Source organism: Myxine glutinosa, chromosome 6 (genome assembly GCF_964187855.1).
Source record: "Myxine glutinosa chromosome 6, kmMyxGlut1.1, whole genome shotgun sequence".
Taxonomy (NCBI): domain Eukaryota; kingdom Metazoa; phylum Chordata; class Myxini; order Myxiniformes; family Myxinidae; genus Myxine; species Myxine glutinosa.
Window position 1 is genome coordinate 135,719,365 of NC_136266.1, and position 21,736 is coordinate 135,741,100.

Here is a 21,736-nt window from a genome sequence, read left to right on the forward strand (position 1 = left end):
AAGGGGGTTAACAAAGGTCAAAGTGGATCCAGGTTTGACCCCCCCCCCCCCCCCCCCCCCCCAAAAATAGGAATTTGCTTTTTCCTCTGAACTACACACACTTTTTCGATGAAATTTGACCACAAGCTTCATCACCCGGGATGTACCAAAGTTTATTCATGGCATGAGGAAAATCGAAGTCGAAGGGGGTGTCTATGGGGGTCAGAGCGAGTCCAGGTTTTACCCCCCAAAATATGTATTTTCTTATTTTTCTGAAAGTACACACACAATTTCGATGAAACTTGACCACAAACCTCATCACCCGAGCTGTACCAAAGTTTGTTCATGGCATTTAAAAAATTGGTGTCTGAGGGGGTATACGAGCTTGAGGGGGAAGGGTTGCCCCCCAAAATGTTTTTTGTTTTGTTTTTGTTTATACACAATCGAGGCTCGTGTAAGAGTTAATACATTGAACATGAAAACATGCACAGACACATAAAACATGCATTGAAGGGAGCGGGAGACAAGAGGGAGAGAGGGAAGCACACAAGCACAACAGTAGAGAACAAGGAACAAGGTCGATAGATCTGTGGAAGGGGGAGCGCTGAGGAGGAGGGAAGGGGTACACGGGGAAAAACAAAATGAACTCGACTAGGAATTTCAGGAAAGACGTTGGGGATTGAAAGAGGCGAATTTGGGGTGTTTTAACGGGGGTAGAAAAGATCAAGGTTTTGGATGGGGGAAGACAAGAGATGGTGGTGATCTGCTGTTTTAAAGACCTGGAGGGAGGAGAGGGATTGGTTTTGTTTTCTTATATTTGTTTTCTTCTCAAATATTTGCTTTCTCCTCAGAAACTACACATGCAATTTCAATAAAACTTCACCACAACCATCATCAACCCCGTGATGTATCCATGTTTGTTCAAGGCATTAGAAAAATTGGGGGCTGAGGAGGTATACGGGGTTGGAAAGGGAGGGTTGTCCCCCAAAGCAGGTATTTTTTTGTTTGTTTGTTTAAAGTCTTATGATTATGTTAGTATGATTGATTCCACATGCTGCCCTGTCTTCTAGCAACCATTGGAATTGGTTTAAAATACCTTTATGGTCAGTGCAGTATACTGTTTGTTCTACCAGGTGAGCGCCAGGGGTATTGCCCCTATTTTTGAAGTGTGTTTGGGGTCATTGTCCTGCTGCAAGACCCATGACCTTAAATGGAGACCCAGCTTTCTGACAATGGGTTGAACATTGCGCTCCAAAATGCCTTGGTAATCTCATTTCGTGATGCCATGCACACATTCAAGGCACCCAGTGCCAGAGGCAGCACAGCAACCCCAAAACATCACTGAACCTCCTCCATGCTTGACTGTAGGGAAGGTGTTCTTTTATTTGAAAGTGTCATTTTCTTTTCGGTAAACATAGAGATGATGTGCTTTACCAGAAAGCTCTAATTTGGTCTCATCTGTCCACAGGACATTCTCCCAGAAGGATTTTGGTTTCTTCAGGTGTGTTTTGGCAAACTCCAGTCGGGCTTTCTTATGTCTCTCTCTCTCTCAGCAGTCGGGTCCTCCTGGGTCCAGTATCATAGAACCCGCTTTCATCGAGTTGGTAACGGATGGTGCGAGTTGAAACTGTCGTACCTTGTGTCTGAAGGTCAGCTTGAATCTGTTTGGAAGTTGATTGAGGTACTTTCTCCACCATTCAAACAATCCTTCACTGCAATCTTCGATCAGGTTTTCTCTTGCGGCCACGTCCAGGGAGGTTGGCTACAGTGTCATGTGCCTTAAACTTCCCGATAACATTGTATATGAAACATCAAAGTCTCTGGAGATGGACTTGTAGCCTTGAGATTGTCCATGCTTGGCTACAATCTTGTGTCTAACCTCAAACAATTCTCTGGTTTCCTTTCTTTTCTCCATGCTCATTGTGGTACACAGTGACACAAAACAGCAAAGTGACTCCTTTTCTCTATTCAAACTGGTTGAATGAGTGATTTTTATATTGCAGGCATCTGCAACTCACCACAGGTGAGTTCAACTCCAAAATAAAGGAGAATCAACTGCTTGAAATCTAATTATTTATAACAACTTCTAAAAGGTGCCAATAATATTGTCCAGGCCATTTTCGGATTTGTGTGTGAAATAAGCAAAGATTTAGTAATTTGAAAAGCTTTTTTGTTTTGTTCTACTTCAAACCAAAGAAATACATACACTACATGCCCAAAAGTATGCGGACACCCCTTCTAATTAGTGGATTTGGCCATTTCAGCCACACCCATTGCTGACAGATATATAATCAAGCACACAGCCATGCAATCTGCATTGACAAACATTGGCAGTAGAATGGGCCATAGTGAAGAGCTCAGTGACTTTCAACGTGGCACCGTCATAGGATGCCTCCTTTCCAACAAGTCAGTTCGTCAAATTTCTGCCCTGCTAGAGCTGCCCCGGTCAACTGTAAGTGCAGTTATTGTGAAGTGGAAACGTTTAAGAGCAACAACAGCTCAGCCATGAAGTGGTCGGCCACACAAGCTCACAGAACGGGACCACGAGTGCTGAAGCGCGTAGAGCGTAAAAAGCGTCTGTCCTTGGTTGCAAAACTCACTACCGAGTTCCAAACTGCCTCTGGAAGCAACATCAGCAAAACAACTGTTCGTCGGGAGCTTCATGAAATGGGGTTTCCAAGGCCGAGTAGCCGCACACAAGCCTAAGATCATGCGCAATGCCAAGCGTCGGCTGAAGTGGTGTAAACCTCGCCGCCATTGGACTCTGGAGCAGTGGAAACGCATTCTTTGGAGTGATGAATCACACGCTTTACCATCTGGCAGTCCGACGGATGAATCTGGGTTTGGTTGATGCCAGGAGAACACCACCTGCCCAAATGCATCGTGCCAACTGTAAAGTTTGTGGGAAGAGGAATAATGGTCTGAGGCTGTTTTTCATGGTTTGGGCCTAGGCCCCTTAGTTCCAGTGAAGGGAAATCTTAACGCCACAGCATACAATGACATTGTAGACGATTGTGTCCTTCCAACTTTGTGGCAACAGTTTGGTGAAGGCCTTTTCCTGTTTCAGCATGACAATGCCCCACTGCCCCAGTGCACAAAGAGAGGTCCATCGAGAAATGGTTTGTCGAGATCGGTGTGGAAGAACTTCACTGGCCCGAAAAGAGCCCTGACCTCAACCCCATTGAACACCTATGGGATGAATTGGAACGCCGACTGCGAGCCAGGCCTAATCGCCCAACATCAGTGCCCGACGTCACTAATGCTCTTGTGGCTGAATGGAAGCAAATCCCCACAACAATGTTCCAACATCTAGTGGAAAGCCTTCCCAGAAGAGTGGAGGCTGTTATAGCAGCAATAGGGGGACTAACTCCATACTCATGCCCATGATTTTGGAATGAGATGTATGATGTTCGGGTGTGCACATACATTTGGTCATGTAGTGTATGTGGATACCAAAAGATGTTTTAATTTCAACAATTTTCTGGAAGAAATGGTGCATTATTTGAAAAAACTGCAAGGGTGCCAATATTTTTGGCCATGACTGTATAAATAACAATGACAAATGAAATAAATGGTGACGAGGGCTTAAAGCACTGCTGACCGGAAATGCCGTGACATCATCAAGCACGGCGAACACTGACAAACATTCACTGGCTCGAACAGAATAAAAGGAGGAGTTGAAAGTAAATTTAGATGCCGTAATCAGAATTGTAAGACATTGTTAATTAAGCCTATGGAAAGTTTATCGACTGCACAAGGCGGTGAAACGTGACAAGGTAATTTTATTTATGTAGATAAATTGTGCAGTTTCAAAATTCTGCATACGCCATGCAGTCATGAATCTGAATACATTTCATGGACATTGTTGTGCAATTGTTGAATTTTTTTTAAAAATTATCCATCCATTTTTGGACCCATGACAGGCAAAATAAATATCCAAATAATTATTTTGTCATAGATCCATCCCCAAACCGACATATTATAATCACCGACGTTTGTTCTCTATTTCACCATACAAGTTGAAGGTGTTGGCATTGGAAAACTAAAATTATTAAACAAGTGACTGCGCTAAACAAACGAGGTTTAAAAAAGAAGATTATTATTGAATTCACGCCTTTAGTGCAAGTCGTACAAGCCGAGCTATTGTGCACAATGAAGCACATCAAGTAAAATTTCTACAACCACGAGCAGCGCATAAATCCAAACGCAGAAGCGATGGTTTTACCGTGAGTATGACAGTTTACTGCAGACATATGCTCAGCAGGATTGCAATCAAACAAAGGGCCACATCAGAAAGGACATGCTAAATTGCTTCTGTGTTAATGCCACAAATCCGGTGACGATAGACAGTGATAAAGAGTGCCATTGTTCTTCAGGAACTCATAATTCCACTCCAAATGCCAAACGCTGCAATTCCCTTGTCCGCCAACATGATATGTTATCCGCTTAGTGTTCCAAATGATACGAGTAGATCTAAAATAGACACTTAATAAACCCTCACCATAGTTATTTTCCTATATGCAACCTTACACGTTTTCAGCAAATTTGCTAGGGGTGAGGGAGGGGGGAGGGACTTGGAGCCGGATGGGCAGCATTTGGAGAATTAAACCTCGTGAAAAGCAAATTGCCCTGGTGTTTAAAAAGGAATGTTTTACAATCAGTGTGATCTCCCAGCATATGGCAACGAAACATGGTCTCTTAAAGAGGACGGAGCAAAAATAATCACCACGCAACGAGTCATGGAAAGATGTTCCTTGAAATTTCGGTCACAATTTTAAAAACTGAAATGGAACTTGGATAAACAAACAGAAAGAGCTGACAACCAATAGACAAGAATTACAAAATGGCAACCCAGAGAGGCCCTGGAAGAAGCAGAGCCAAATCAAAGATCAGATGGAGATATTAAAAAATTGAAAAGTTTAATGGAATACAATTGTCTCAAATTGCATCAAATAGAAGAGAATGGACCGTGTTGAAGGAGGCCTTTGTCCTGCGGTGGGCTAAATAGGGTGGTTATGTGAGTAAATCCACTTGCGATTACCAGGATAGTTAAAAAGTAGATTGCGTGTGTTTTTTCGATCCAGCCGAGGTTCAATGGTCATCCAGACTATATAAACTGTTAACCTGGTGTTTTGCAACAAGGCATGGCATAAATGACAACGTCCATCCTTTGGTTGGGAAATTAGGCCGTCACTCCTCTGGTAGCATTTGCTTGTGGACATCAAAACATCTGATGGTACCTTTAAACATAGGGGCAATATCCCTGGCACTCACCTGGTAGAATAAACAGGACACTGCACTGACTAAAGGTATTTTAAACCAATGTCCACGATTGCTAGAAGACAGGGCAGCATGTAGAATCATACCAACATAATCATAAGACTTTAAACGAACAAAGAAAAAAATACCTACCTGGACCCACTTTGACCCCCGTAGACCTCCAAAGGGGCAGATGATTTTTTTTAAATGCCTTGAACAAACTTTGCTGCATCAGGGGTGAGGAAGATTGTGGTAAAGTTTCATCGAAATAGTGTGTGCAGTTTCAAAAGAAAAAGCAAATTCCTATTTTGGAAGGGGGGTGGGGGGAGGGTTCAAACCTGGATCCACTTTGACCCCGGGTAGACCCCTTAGACCCCGACTTTATTTAATGCCGTTAACAAACTTTAGTCACAACACAATAAATGTAATTCGTGCCAAATTTGGTCGCAATCCCATCAGCGGTTTCGGAGAAGTTTCAAGTGTTTACGGACGGACGGACGGACGGACGGACGACGCGCCATCGCATCAGCTCCCCTGAACTTCATTTCAAGTGAGCTAAAAACGAGAGGCTATCATGTGACAGTACCCTGGCCAAATTGCTCTTCTCACTGAAGACTGTTTACGCAGCACCCTACGATATAATAGTCACATGTCCAGGGTAAACTGTCTGCCATGGACATGCTCACACCTCAGTCGTGGATGCCCCAACGCCCCCAACAGGGGTTTGGGAGTAATTATTATTTAAGGTGACCATGTGACAAAGCTCACCATTGCCAGGCAGCTTCATAATGACGAATTAAGACGATTGTGAGGTCATGCTGCAAAAATACATGGATGTTGACATAATCACATCATTACCAGTTTTTGAATACCTAAGGATATAGAGTTTGTTTCTCATCAACATTCTTTGGTGAGCAAGCTGAGGCTCCAAGGCCAGAAGAACACAAATCCCCCTTATCACTTCTTAATGTTTATCTCTTTAGCCTCTTCCAGACAATCAGTTATAACTGACATTCATGAAGAGTGGCGTGTGCATAGCAATCATTGAACAGTTGTAACCGCTATTGTTTGAGTCGAACAGTCATTGTCAATCAGAGCAGAGTGGAGCATACAAAAAAAAAAAAAAAGTTTTGCTTTTAGGAATCTTCATTCCGATTCACACTTTGTAATTACAACCATTATGAATAATGCACATTTTCGAGATTTTTGGATGCAAGAAGCCATACCTAGTACTGTACACCAATCTCAAACAAAACTAGAACGGCACTCGACAGAGCGCAAACCTCCACCACACCCTTAACAAAAATCCAATCGGGCTTTTCTGGTCACAGAATCAAGTCATCCACTTTGTTTTATCACAACTCATCACCAACTTTTTGAGATATCATGCTATATGCCGTCTTCGGCCCTATCTCTCAATGGTGAAGAATAATTTTAAAACTCTAGTATGCGGATCCAGATCTTCATCAAAATGTAATCAATTCGTCCTTGTCACACATCCAACCTGTCCACCAAATATCATCCAAATGAGTGCTCAACTTTTTGATATATCCTTCACACAAACAGACAGGGGTGAAAACATAACCTCCGCCCACCTTCGGTTGCGGAGGTAACAAACTCAACGTCTTGACGCCATGAATGCTGTCCATAATAACCTGCATTCTCAGTTTGTCAGTTATGAATGGTCCTTTGGACGAGCAGAAGAGAGCAGAGGAGTGAGTGCAAGGGAATTGAAATGCATACCACGAATAAAGGCAAGACATTCTTAAACGTTATAAATTAATTTAAGTACAGAGTGCAAAGTACCTGTAACCGTTCCATGGACCTGCGTCCCATTCTTCAGTTCTATGGTGACCGTTTCATGACTCAGTTTCATCAAGAATCTAAAGGAAACACAAAATGACATGTAATGGTTTTGGTGATGACAGCAATCAGGATGCAGATCTGTTTAAAAAAAGAATAAGAATCCAAACCTTTCCTTTCTAAAATCTCATCCAAAAGCAGTCAATTATCACATGTTGAAGAAATGTCAAACGGCATACATGCCACAAGATGAGCAGCCTGGAAAAAAAAAATCCATAACAATAATCCTTTACAATCAGATTTGGTGAAGAAAGGCCTGTTGCTCTCACATCGCAGGCATGCTGGTTCCAGACCCCGTGTTTTTGTTTTTCCTCACCTCCCCTCCTCCGGATGGTTAAGCTCTCAAACCCCAACCGTAATGCTCACCTCAACTCTTTTGTTCCTCGCTTATCCTTATCCTGTCTGGGGAACTTTCTTCCTGAGGCTGACTGATCCCACTTTTCCCTCCGGGGCATCAAGCAGTCTCATGTCATCCCCCCCCAATCATTTTTTTTTTGTACCTCCAATAATTATAACTAGCCCAACCTGCAAGTTACTGTGCTTACTCTACTCTTGTGTCCTCTTTCCCCCCCCCCCCCCCCCCCTAACCTTGCGGCATTAGTTGGTGGGCGTTACACATCCAATGGTGTCCTTCATGAAGACATACAGAAGGTGTTGTTGCATCATCGGCACAGCTATGCTCTCAGCCAATGACACTACACGAAAGCCTTGTACTACAAATCAAAGATGTTCACATCTTCCATCACCTCGCTCTTCCTCGAGTCTCCAGAGTGTGGAAGGGGGGAAAATGATTTAAAGGGGAACACAATCGCAATTTTTTTTTTCCATTGAAAATCATTAATCACGATCTAATTTGAAGGGTATTTTTTTTTGCCAATCAGAAAGTGTCGAAAAAACACCCTAGAAGTGTCGATTTCCGATTTTGCCAACGGTGTCACATTATGAACTCACCTTGACCCTAATGGTGGATTTACATAGAGAAAGTGTATTCAGAGCTCAGAATACCGATTCCACCACCATTAGCAAATCTGAGGATTCTCCTTATGTTGAAACTGATCAGTGGGATTTTGAAGAAACTATTGAAGACAAAATTGGTGATGGAAACACTTTTGTGGGAATTGCAGAGCCGAATAGTTTCAAGCCTTGTGCAAGCGAATCAGACGAAGATGATGTTCATGAAGATCACAGTGTTCGTTGTGCAAATGAAAACGCCGATCGAACGTTCACTACAGATTGGAAGGTTTGTTTTTCCGTTCAATTGTATTTCCGTATCAGGATTTTTGTATTAATTGATAAATAATATTTAATTCCAGTTATATTAATTCCAGAAGAAATACAGCACGGACACAACTTCGAGCAGATGCAAAACATACACTGCCCAGGCACACCATTCATGGGGGATTGTGGAGGGGGGGTGGGGCGGGGGGAAGTTGTGGGATGGTATTGTGGGGGTTATGGTCGATGGGGAATGAAGGGGGTTGTGGGTGGTGTAAGATAAATGCCTTTTTTGTCTGGCCTATGCTGTGGCGTACTCTCACGAGATCTCACACGAAAACGAGATCTCACATGAAAAGGTGCCAATAATATTGTCCGGGCCATTTTAGAATTTCTGTGTGGAATAAGCTATGATTTAGTAATTTTTTCAGCTTTTTTTTGTTTTGTTCCTCTGCAAACCAAAGAATTACATTTGTGGATACCAAAATATTTTTTAATTTCAACAATTTTCTGGAATGGTACATTATCTGAAAAAGGGTCCCCAATATTTTTGGCACTCTTTTGCAAGGGTGCAAGGATGCCAATATATTTGGCCATTACCCGAGAAGATTTTCACTACAGTTCCTTTTTGTGAAACATGACATGAACGGATGGAGTTGAAAAGGTTCATGTTGTGCAATTGGGTGGAACAACCATGAAAACGTGACGAACGACTCAAATGGAAGGTGCGATATTTATTCTCCAATAAGCGAAATCAGAAGTCTTCACTTCAACATTGAACCCTCCCTACTCAGCAGTTGCATACTTGTTAGGTCAAGCTGCCTAGCACGAGTGCGGCCTTCCAGATGCTGCCTAACCACACTTAAACACAACAGCAACACCTTCCCCCCCCCCCCCCCCCCCCTTAGACGTTATGCGTTAGCATCAGTGCTGCCGAAGCAAATTCTTGGCAAGATTATTTATAATGGGTGGTTTGCAATCAGCCTCCGCAGGTTCCTCTATATCAAGTCAGAAATATATTTAACTTGCTAATCACTACCAAGATGGCTCAACGATGAAGGTAGTTTGCTTCAGATCTTTAAAACCCGAGTTCAAACCCAGGCTGTACCTCCTTTTGAGTTTGGTAAAATGAATACCATTGTTGGGGGGGGGGGGGGGGGGGGGTAGGGTAAAACCAGTTAAGTATCCTGTGTCAGTGTAGTGACCCATCTAGGATTGTAATTCCTAGCCAATGAAACTACCTCGGTAGCCTTATGTGCCTGACAGCACGATAAGTAAAAAAGATCACTCCTGAGCATCGAGATGAATGCTCATGCATCTTTAATAATAATAAAAAAAGGCTGTTCAATCACATTCTCCCTTCAAGACAGCTGTTCACCACCACCTCCGGCCATTGCCCATCCCCACTCATGATCACTTCTACCCCAAATGATTCATCCCCAAGCACTCCCTCCCTTTCTCCAGGTTATTGTGACCACCATCCCCCCCCCCCCTCCACCCCCACCTCCTCCCCTGATACCTTAATTTGTTTGTTCTCAGTTGGTTTGTGCCTTTTCCGTTTCACCCCCCCTTTCCCCTTCCTCCTCTTGCTGTGTTTCAGCTCGTTTCCCCTTATGTGCCCATCTCCCTCTCCCCCTTGATCTCACTCTCACTTATACTTTGCTGTTGGTGTTTCCCCTTTACATTTTGCTCCAGCTCTTCCATGAACCCAGTTCATGATTACAAAAAAAAAAAAACATCATTCAAGTCCCTTATCAACGAGAGAAATGAATCCTATCACAGTTCGGTTTAACTACTCCTCACCGACGTTACAAATGAATGTGCATTTTATGACCAAATGCTTCAATCGGCAATGTCGTGTCCAGCAGTCTGTTAACACAGACCATTGCATGGATGGACCAATCAATCAGCTTTTACTCCCTTGGACTGCGTCAATTGATGGCAGATTCACGTGCGCGGGAGAAGCATGCAAGAAGCACACGAGATCCTCAATCTGATTTCACGGGGTTTATTTCCCTCCACAAATACCAGGGGAAGAATGATCACGGCGACGGGTAATAAAAGGTCATTGACCTCTCCAATGCTGTGGTAAAATCGCTTTTACTCTTCACACATGACTCCACATTACGTCTTACAATCCCACAACAAATAGGCTGGTGGCACCAAATGGTCTGTCGAACTGGAAAGGATCAGATACTGGTCTATCACTTGGAGCATGCCTTTCAATCCATACAAACCTCACAATCTCACACAAACCCATCTTTCCTAGTTCCATGATCAAGCAGTGAGAAAAAAAAAAAAAGAAAAAAAAGAAAAAAAAAAGACGTCATGCAGAGCACGATACTCGCAAAATCCACCCTCTCCCTAAAAGAGGTTACATTGAATACATCAAACTGTCCATTTCATTCAGATGAAAATTGAGGACCTTAATAAAAGCTCGTGTCAATTGGATTTTAAATGATGATTTTTCAGATGAAAATTGATGATTTTAGAAATTTGACCTCAAGATGACCTTTAACGTCAAATCAAAAGGCTTCTCCCTTCTGACCAACTCTACCGTCTGGTGTAACTTTCGTGAAGATCGGTTGAAAATTGTGACCTGCAGGCGATTGACAGACAGACAAACAGACAAACAGAATGAAAAATCACTAAGAGAGTGACACTTGGCAAAAGAGAACAAAGTACAATGGCACTCAGAAAAACATCCTTTTAACCTCAACAAGCGTTACGCCTAGGTCCCCCGTCGAGGAAGTGATGTGAGTTCACAAAGTGGAAGACGCAGAAAACATGCGATGATATATTTCGCTCACAAGGTTCAGACATACATGGTGGTGGCCATCTTGGATTTTGACGTGGCGACCCAATTTTCAATAGGGTTCTTCCTTATGCCTAGATATGCCTAGATACACCCACACACCAGATTAGAAGTTGGTACTTCGCTTATTTTTCAAGATATTCCGCTCACAAGGTTCAGACATACATGGCGGCGGCCATCTTGAATTTTGACGTGGCGCCCCAATTTTCAATAGGGTTCATCCTTATGCCTAGATGCACCCACACACCAGATTAAAAGTTGGTACTTCGCTTATTTTTCAAGATATTTCGCTCACAATGTTCAGACATATATATGGTGGTGGCCATCTTGGATTTTGACGTGGCGACCCAATTGTCAATAGCATTCTTCCTTATGCCTAGATGCACCCACACACCAGATTAGAAGTTGGTACTTCGCTTATTTTTCAAGATATTCCGCTCACAAGGTTCAGACATACATGGCATCAGACCTACATGGCGGCGGCCATCTTGGATTTTGACGTGGTGACCCAATTTTCAATAGAGTTCTTCCTTATGCCTTGATACACCCACACACCAGATTAGAAGTTGGTACTTCACTTATTTTTCAAGATATTTCGCTCACAAGGTTCAGACATATATATGGTGGCAGCCATCTTGGATTTAGACGTGGCGACCCAATTTTCAAGAGCGTTCTTCCTTATGCCTAGATACACCCACACGCCAGATTAGAAGTTGGTACTTCGCTTATTTTTCAAGATATTCCGCTCACAAGGTTCAGACATACATGGCATCAGACATACATGGCAGTGGCCATCTTGGATTTTGACGTGGGTTGCACCCACACAACAAATTTGAATGCGGTCCTTCGCTTACGCACGCACGCCCACACGCGAAAACCATAGTCCCCCTTTCGCTGGAGCGATGCGACGGGGGACAAAAATAATTGGTGGTTGAATTCAGTGAGGCTATGCAAATCGTCTTGAAATTTTAAGTTAATCAGATGAAAATTGACAATTTTAGAAATTTGGCCGATGTTGACCTTTTGCCCTATGTTGACCTCAAAAATAGTTGGTGGTTGATTTCAGTTAGCTGATATGCAAATCCTATTCAAAGTTCAAGTCAATCGGACGAAAATTGAGGATTTTAGAAATTTGGGAAAAGTGGTTTTGGATGGCATGGAATGAAGGTATTGGAAAGGGTGTTTTTTTGTTTTTTTTGTATACTGAATCGAGGCTCGTGAAAGGTTGGAGAAGAGAATAACGAAGAAAGTGAAGATCGACGAAATGCAGTTTGGATTTATGCCAGGAAGAGGAACGACACATGCGCTTTTTATTGTACGGCAGTTGCAGGAGAAGTACATGGAGAAGAGGAAGAAGTTGTTTCTTGGGTTTGTTGACCTGGAGAAAGCATTCGATAGGGTTCCACGCGAAGTAGTGACATGGGCACTGAGGAAGTTAGGAGTGGAGGAATGGTTGATCAGAGTAGTGATGGCAATGTACGAGAGAGCATGCACACTGCACAGCTGTAAGGACGAAGGACGGGAACAATGGTGAGTTTGAGGTGAAGGTGGGAGTGCATCAGGGGTCAGTACGAAGTCCACTACTATTTGTAGCTGTGATGGAGGTGCTGGCTCAGAACGTAAAAGGGGGTTTACTGTGGGAGTTGTTGTATGCAGATGATCTGGTGTTGATTGCGGAAAGTATGGATGGACTGAAGGAAAAGATGAACAAGTGGAAGGAATGTATGGAGACAAAAGGTCTGAAGGTGAATATAGGAAAGACGAAGGTGATGGCAAATGGTAAAGCATGTGGTGAGGTGGAAATAACTGGGAAGTGGCCGTGTGCTGTGTGCAGGAAGGGTGTCGGAGTGAACTCCATTCAATGTACAATGTGCACTGAGTGGGTTCATCAAAATGTAGTGGTCTGAGAGTGTCATTAACCAGTGTGGCAGCTACATTCAAGTGTAAGGTGTGCATAGAGGGAGCTGCAGATGGAGGAAAAGTTGAGTTGGATCTTGGAGACGGCGTGAAGATGGAAGGTGTGAAAACATTTTGCTACCTCGGAGACATGCTGAATGGAGAAGGTGGATCAGACTCAGCAACGGTTGTTTGAGTGAGATGTGCATGGAAGAAGTTTCGGGAACTGAGTGGCGCGCTGACGAGGAGGGCAGTGTCGTTGAAGCTGAAGGGAAAGGTGTATGCTGCATGTGTGAGAAGTGTTATGATTTATGGGAGCCAGACATGGGTAATGAACGTAGAGCAGCAACGAAGGCTGGAAAGGGTGGAAATGCGAACGGTTTGGTGGATGTGTGGAGGAGTATCGTTGAGAGAGAGGAAGACAAATGATGAATTGAGAAAGATGATGGGAATAGAGCCTGTGATTGATGCTGTGAAGAGGAACAGGTTGAGATGGTTTGGTCATGTGTTGAGGAAGGATGAAAGTGACTGGGTGAGCAGAGTGATGGAAATGAATGTAGAAGGAAGTAGAGGACGGGAAAGACCGAGAAAGACTTGGCTAAAGGTGGTGGAAGAAGAAATGCTGGCAAGGGGGTTAACAAGGAGAGATGCAGAAAATAGGGCAAGATGGAGAAGATTGTCATGGGGCCCGCAAGGCTAACCCCCGCTCCAGCAGGGAAAATGGCCTTAAAATGCCTGTTGGTTGACCTTTGGACTATGTTGTCCTTTTGACCTCAAAATAAATAGGATTTTGTCGGACCATGAACTTCACCATTTGGTGAAGTTTTGTGAAGATCGGTTTAAGATTGTGACCTGTAGGCAACCATAAGTGAACGGACAGACAAACACACAAACCGGTCTTTGACAAGATTAATATACTTGTCAAAAAAAATTTTTTTTTGCCAAGTGATAACACACAAGACCAACCAATACACTTGAAAAATCTTCCATTTTGCAAGTAACTAGAACGGTGCTCGGTCGAGTGCATACCTCCAGTCAGGCTGAACAGTTTACATTTTGTATTCACCGATAGGCCGGATCTGAATCCGAACCTGAACCAAAATATAATCAGCTTGATCTTAAAACCTACCCAACTCATCCACCAAGTTTTCTCCGAATCCATCCACAACGTTTTGAGACATCGTGCTATAAATCGTTTAGTCGTCCCCAACTCTCATCTCTCAATGATGAAGAATCACTTAAAAAGTTCTCGGATCCGGATCAGGATATTGACCAAAATTGAACCAATTAGTTCTCGTCATACACCCAACCTGTCCAGCAAGTTTGGTCCGAATTTGTCCGTAACTGTTTGAGGTATCTTCCTCAAGGACAAACGTACAAATAAACAGACAGGTATGAAAACATAACCTCCATCCACTTTCATGGCAGAGGTAACAAGAAAGAGCAATCAGATTGCAGACCCTCGCCAGGACGTGTTTTAGTGGTATTTAAGGCCTTTGTGTCAAAACAAATATGGTGGCCGAGCCACATGACCAATGAAGTCATCATTTTTTTTTTCTACACCAGCTTATCCCAAGATGATGGTCAATAAATTTAATTTTGATCGGATTAAGTTTTGTACTTGCCGAATGATGACGTCATAATGGAGGCACCTATGACATCATCATCAACATATGTTATTAGTTCCCTACCGGTGTACACCGGAGGGGACTATAGGTTTGCACTCCGTCCCTCAGTCTGTCAGTCCGTGTCAGTCCGTCACGCAAAGAACAGTTTTCCGGACTTTTTTTCTAAACTCTTAATGCTAATGATTTCAAACTTGGTACATGGTTTCCTCATGATAAGGTACAGATCAAGTTCGAACTTCACGACGTTTCGATCATTTTTGACAAAGTTAAGGCACTTTGAACTTTGGTAATTTCCCCAACAGTTTTCTGGACAACAGACTGCCGGTAGGGGACATGTATTGCAGCGCAATACTCAGAATGCTTGTTCCCCATGGAGAGTTCTTTACAATGAGGCATGTCTCAATTTTTTCGATGCAGCGCTTTCGAAGATATAAAGGTGCAAAGTTTTTCGGTTTTTCAAAGATGGCGCCCATACCACATGACCTATGATATCATAATTATAAAAAATATAGATACAGGAAGGAGGAGGCGCACCTATGGTGAAAATTTCCTGTCAATTAGACCAACGGTTGCAGAGAAAATCATGTTTATTCTGTGCGGACAAGCAAACAAACTGAGTCAAATGCAATACGCACCCCCCCCCCCCCCCCTCCTCTGGCAAGAGTAATAATAATAATTTGAATTTATGTAGCGCCTTTTGCTAATACCACATGGTAAAACGAAAAAATAATTTCAGTCCCTCAAACCTAAAGCCTCAACATCAGCGAAACCCGCTTCTGTGCAGACGATACATCAGAACTGACCTCAAAAGCCAGCTATAGACTGGGCATCCGATAATGTGCAAAGTTATTACTTCTTGGTAAATGTGAAGCTTTCACAGGACCTCCGTTGGTATGCTCAATGGATTCATGTTCTGATCAGTTGGCCCTCACTTCACACTTTAATTTCCGGGTTGCTGTGGAATACAAAACTTACTAAATCATTGCCATCTTCCACAAAGAAGCAGACGCACGGGGTGTGTTACCTTCTCATCACAGACAAGGTGGTGTTTTCGCCACCCCTCCTCATCCATTCTGCTCTTTCATGTTTATTGACGGGAGATGAGAGTTGGGGACGACTGACGGGAGATGAGAGTTGGGGACGACTGACGGGAGATGAGAGTTGGGGACGACTGACGGGAGATGAGAGTTGGGGACGACGGACGGGAGATGAGAGTTGGGGACGACGGACGGGAGATGAGAGTTGGGGACGACTGACTGGAGATGAGAGTTGGGACGACTGACGGGAGATGAGAGTTGGGACGACTGACGGGAGATGCGAGTTGGGACGACTGACGGGAGATGCGAGTTGGGACGACTGAGCATAGATGCGAGCTGGGACGACTGAGCATAGATGCGAGTTGGGACGACTGAGCATAGATGCGAGTTGGGACGACTGAGCATAGATGCGAGTTGGGACGACTGAGCATAGATGCGAGTTGGGACGACTGAGCATAGATGCGAGTTGGGACGACTGAGCATAGATGCGAGTTGGGACGACTGAGCATAGATGCGAGTTGGGACGACTGAGCATAGATGCGAGTTGGGACGACTGAGCATCGATGCGAGTTGGGACGACTGAGCACCGATGCAAGTTGGGACGACTGAGCACAGATGCGAGTTGGGACGACTGAGCACAGATGCGAGTTGGGACGACTGAGCACAGATGCGAGTTGGGACGACTGAGCACAGATGCGAGTTGGGACGACTGAGCACAGATGCGAGTTGGGACGACTGAGCACAGATGCGAGTTGGGACGACTGAGCACAGATGCGAGTTGGGACGACTGAGCACAGATGCGAGTTGGGACGACGGAGCACAGATGCGAGTTGGGACGACTGAGCACAGATGCGAGTTGGGACGACTGAGCACAGATGCGAGTTGGGACGACTGAGCACAGATGCGAGTTGGGACGACTGAGCACAGATGCGAGTTGGGACGACTGAGCATAGATGCGAGTTGGGACGACTGAGCATAGATGCGAGTTGGGACGACTGAGCATAGATGCGAGTTGGGACGACTGAGCATAGATGCGAGTTGGGATGACTGAGCATAGATGCGAGTTGGGACGACTGAGCATAGATGCGAGTTGGGACGACTGAGCATAGATGCGAGTTGGGACGACTGAGCATAGATGCGAGTTGGGACGACTGAGCATAGATGCGAGTTGGGACGACTGAGCATAGATGCGAGTTGGGACGACTGAGCATAGATGCGAGTTGGGACGACTGAGCATAGATGCGAGTTGGGACGACTGAGCATAGATGCGAGTTGGGACGACTGAGCATAGATGCGAGTTGGGACGACTGAGCATAGATGCGAGTTGGGACGACTGAGCATAGATGCGAGTTGGGACGACTGAGCATAGATGCGAGTTGGGACGACTGAGCATAGATGCGAGTTGGGACGACTGAGCATAGATGCGAGTTGGGACGACTGAGCATAGATGCGAGTTGGGACGACTGAGCATAGATGCGAGTTGGGACGACTGAGCATAGATGCGAGTTGGGACGACTGAGCATAGATGCGAGTTGGGACGACTGAGCATAGATGCGAGTTGGGACGACTGAGCATAGATGCGAGTTGGGACGACTGAGCATAGATGCGAGTTGGGATGACTGATCATAGATGTGAGTTGGGACGCCTGAGCATACATGAGATGACTGGAGATGAGAGTTGTGAAGACTGAGCATAGATGAGATGACTGTAGATGAGAGTTGGGATGACTGAGCATAGATGAGATGGCTGGAGAAGAGAGTTGGGACGACTGACTATGGTCAATGGAATACCACCACAAAGGATCAGCAGACCTGAATTGGCTCCGTCAGATTTTCATCTCTTCCCCAAACCTCAGGAGAACACAATCATGGAGAACATCTTTCTTCCAACAATGATCTCAAGGCCTCTGTGAAGTGCTGGTTAAATCAGGAGGAAGCACAGGTATGTCGTGACGGCTTCACTAAACTACTTAAACGTTGGGGGAAATGTGTGGATCACAGTGGTGATTATGTTGAGAAATAAATACGCACCACGGTAGAATAAAGATCGATATTAGTAGCTGTCTGTTTCATTTGAAAAGCTTCACATGTTTTGGAGAAAAATAATCTGAGGCATTACTTTTCAACACAACCTCATGCAACATACAGCAAGATGACCTCAAAATAATGCAGGCACAGGTAAAGGCATTTTGCCCAGTCACGTCTGTGTCACATTCACATTCCAGCATTCCCACTTTTTGCAAGTAATGTTAATTATACGGCAAACCCCAAGCACCGGAATTAAAGTACCTGCACCCATGGGCCTACTCTTTTTGGAACGTGCAAAAACTACATAAAAGCGAAATTAAACCGATACCCAAAGTATATCATTACAAATATTGTACGAGTTCCCTTACGCAGAACAGTGCAGCCGTTTAGTTGAATACAACCCAGATGTGTAGACCTGGATGAACACAAGACAACACAAACTTTCCCATGCGATTGTGTAACCCTGACCGTGTGCCCGTGATCATGTGACAGTGCGACAGTGATTGCGTGACCGTGTGATCGACTTCAACGTAGGAGGCAAATTGATCCATTAAAGCCTGCGCTAAGGTTGCCAACTTATGGCTGTCTGTCAGTGCTCCTCTCGTTTAAAGGATGTATGTCAGGCAGGAAACAGGAAGTAGGAAGCAGCATCACAATAAAACACACAATTTGGTGTCTGTCTGTCTGTCTGTCTGTCTGATGCTTATTTGACAATGATACATTCGGTCGTTACTTATCCAATCTCAACCAAACTTCACAGGGAGACTAAGGGTAACACAATGAAGGTTGTAGCGAATGAACTTCCTCCTCTCCCCCAAGGAGGTTTTCCCCACCAAGAGGATTGCGTGTTGAGGTGTATATCCGTGTTAAGTTAGCTTTATCATGACGTTTTTCCAAAGCCGCTTCTAATAACAAAAGTAACTAGATGGTATTCATAGAATACTTACACTGCAGTCATACTGCAGTCATTCATAGAATACTGCAGTCAACTTGGTGCGAGCCAACTCTTCTGTTTTTGAACATTTTTTTTTTCTTTGATCCAATATGGCTGCCAGACCACGTGAGTGATGACATCATAAATTTATATTCTCTGATATAATTGTTGCATAGATCACACTCAATAGATTTCAAACTGATCAGAATAAGCGTTGTCCCTGTCGAATTATGACGACGTCATTGGTGCCATAATTATGACATCGTTAACAACACCTATTCCCCATATGGAGTTCTTTACAATGAGCCATGTTTCAATTTTTTCCATGCAGCGGTTTTGGAGATATAGAGGCGCAACATTTTTCGGTTTTTCCAAGATGGCGCCTGTACCACATGACCTATGACGTCATGATTATTAAAATATTCCACAGGAGGAGGCGCTCCTTTGGTGAAAATTGTGTCAATCGGTCCAAGAATTGCAGAGAAAAAAAATTCATACTGATTGAATCAAGTGTTGTACTTGCCGAATTATGACGGTATTATTACGGTACTGATGACATCATCATTAACATATCTTATTCCCCAAGGGGAGTGCTCGACATTAAGCCATATTAAAAAAATTTCCATGGAGTGGTTTCGGAGATAGAGGTGCAACTTTATTCGATTTTTCCAAGATGGCGCCTGTACCACGTGGCCTATGACGTCATAATTATCATTAGAACAATTCTACAGGAGGAGATGCTCATATTCTGAAAATTTTGTGTCCATCAGTCTAACAGTTGCAGAGGAATTTTTTTTTCATACTGACCAGATCAAGCGTTGTACTTGTCGAATTATGACGTCATAATGGAGGCACTTATGACATCATCATTAACATCTCTTATTCCCCATGGGGTGTACTTGACAATGAACCAGGTTTCAATTTTTTTCCATTAAGCAGTTTGGGAGATATAGGGGTGTAACGTTTTTCCAAGATGGCGTCCGTACCACGTGACCTATGTCATAATTATCAGCAAAAAAAAACTACAGGCAGAGGCGTTCCTACGGTAAAATTTCATGTCGATCGGGCCAACGGGTACGGCACACGTACGCAGCAGATTGCTTAACCTCGCTTTTCGCTTCACGAGCGCAGGGTAATAATACTAATAGCATATTATTAATGTTTGTACAAAACAATATTAACACTAATATCTTCACTCCCCAAGGGGTTTTTACTCCTTGAACAATCGCTGTGTTAAAGTGCATCAACATTTTATCGTGCCATCTTCATAGGAGCACCCCTACCAGAAGTAAACATAGGGGCAATACCCCTGGCGCTCACCTGGTAGAATAAGCTATACTGCACTGTGACTACAAAGGTATTTCAAACCAATTTCAATGCATGCTAGAAGACAGGGCAGCATGTAGAATCATACGAACATAATCATAAGACTTTAAACAAATAAACAAAAAAATACCTATTTTGGGGGGGAAACCACTCCCCCACTCCCCCACTCCCCCCCCCCCCCCCCCATATACCTCCCAGGACCCACAATTGTTCGAATGCCATGAACAAACTTTGGTACATCACGGGTGGTGAAGGTTGTGGTGACGTTTAATCTAAATTGTGTGTGTAGTTTCTAAGAAAGCAAATACCTATTTTTGGGGAGTCAAACCTGGACCCACTTTGACTCCCCGGTAGACCCCCTTAGACAAAGTTTTTTTTTAATGCTGTGAACAAACTTCAGTCACAACACAACAAACATAATTTTGCCAAATTTGGTCGCAATCCCCTCAGCGGTTTTGGAGAAGTTTCAAGTGTTTACGGACGGACGAACAACGTACCATTACATACGCACCCCTGAACTCATTTCCAGGCGAGCTAAAAATATTATAAACCACAAGCACGTACCTTTGTAAACAGCCGCTAATGCTGTTTAACACTAAACTTAAAGGGAGAAAACCCGGGGTTTGTTCAGCCCAGTTACCAAGCGGCTAGCTATCGCTTGACAAGCTACCCGTTCCGTATCAATGGTTTTGACCAGAGCGCTTGCTTGGACGCTTAAGCCACTCGGCGAGCACACTACAAGAAACTTGACAAATGAACATACCCCTGATGTTCTTGAGGCCCGAGCCTAGATCTACTGGAATCTATATAACCACAGAAAAACTATCCTTCCTGCCTCTTCCGTAAGGAACGGGTGTACTAGTTTAAAACGTCTTTATTCCGACTCAGCCGGCCGGGGTTCGACCTACGGCTACAGTACAGTACAGACCTCGCTCGCTCAGAACGAACACTCCAAGCATTATGCCATGTAACACTAACATCCAAATGTAGAACACAATCAATTACTGTATATTTAAATTCACATTGAGGTTACAATTTCGATGTTAAATCGTATGAAACGCCCGTCAATGAATGGCTCAAGCCAGGCCCCTAGCACTACAAGCGCCGCCATCACTTCATGCAAAGTTTCCCGCGCACGCAATTCTCAGCCAAGACATTTCAACCTCAAATGCAAAACCGAGGTGGAAACATTCATCGGTTGTTATACTCTTACCGCACAAGCTTCATCTTGAGTGCAGATGGCGGTGGATTTACCCAGAAGGTTCAACGACCGAAAACAAAAACCTGCCGAATCGACACAGTGCTGGAGCGAACGATTAACTTTCAAATTTTCATCACAAGGACTGATCAGAATATATTTTAGAGAAAGTCCATTCAAATTAATGGGAGAATTGAAAAATATAAAACTGAATCGTAAGGGACCAGTAAACACACAAAATCTCCGTCGTTACACCGCCCATGGAGTTGGCGTCGACTACACCGCTGCACCAAATCATTATATTACAGAGACCAAATTTAAATTGCACAACAAAATAATGAGGGAAAAGTTGAGTTGGTGGAGATTACGGACGACGAGGAGGAAGAAGAAGGTAAGGGTGCCAGGCATTGATGAGGTGTGTACAGAGATAATAATCGCAGCAGAAGTTGGACGATGGACGAAGACTTCATGGAAGAGGCTGTTTAACGTATGTTTGAGAGAGTTCAATTCCTGAGGATTGGAAACGGGAGATGTTCAAGATCCGAGGAAGTACAAGGAG

The 21,736-nt window shown here is 43.9% G+C and overlaps 1 protein-coding gene across 1 annotated transcript in view; it reads right to left on the reverse strand.

The window, feature by feature from the left end:
• SNRPD1 (small nuclear ribonucleoprotein D1 polypeptide) overlaps nucleotides 1-21,343 on the reverse strand; it is a 51,978-nt gene extending 30,635 nt beyond the window's left edge. The window contains exons 1-2 of the mRNA XM_068121115.2: nucleotides 21,193-21,343; nucleotides 7,045-7,121 (exon numbers count right to left, since the gene is read on the reverse strand). Coding sequence (XP_067977216.1) covers nucleotides 7,045-7,121; nucleotides 21,193-21,206 — 91 coding nt within the window. The 5' untranslated portion in view covers nucleotides 21,207-21,343. The remainder of the gene's footprint in view (nucleotides 1-7,044; nucleotides 7,122-21,192) is intronic.
• Between the last annotated feature and the right edge of the window lie 393 nt (nucleotides 21,344-21,736).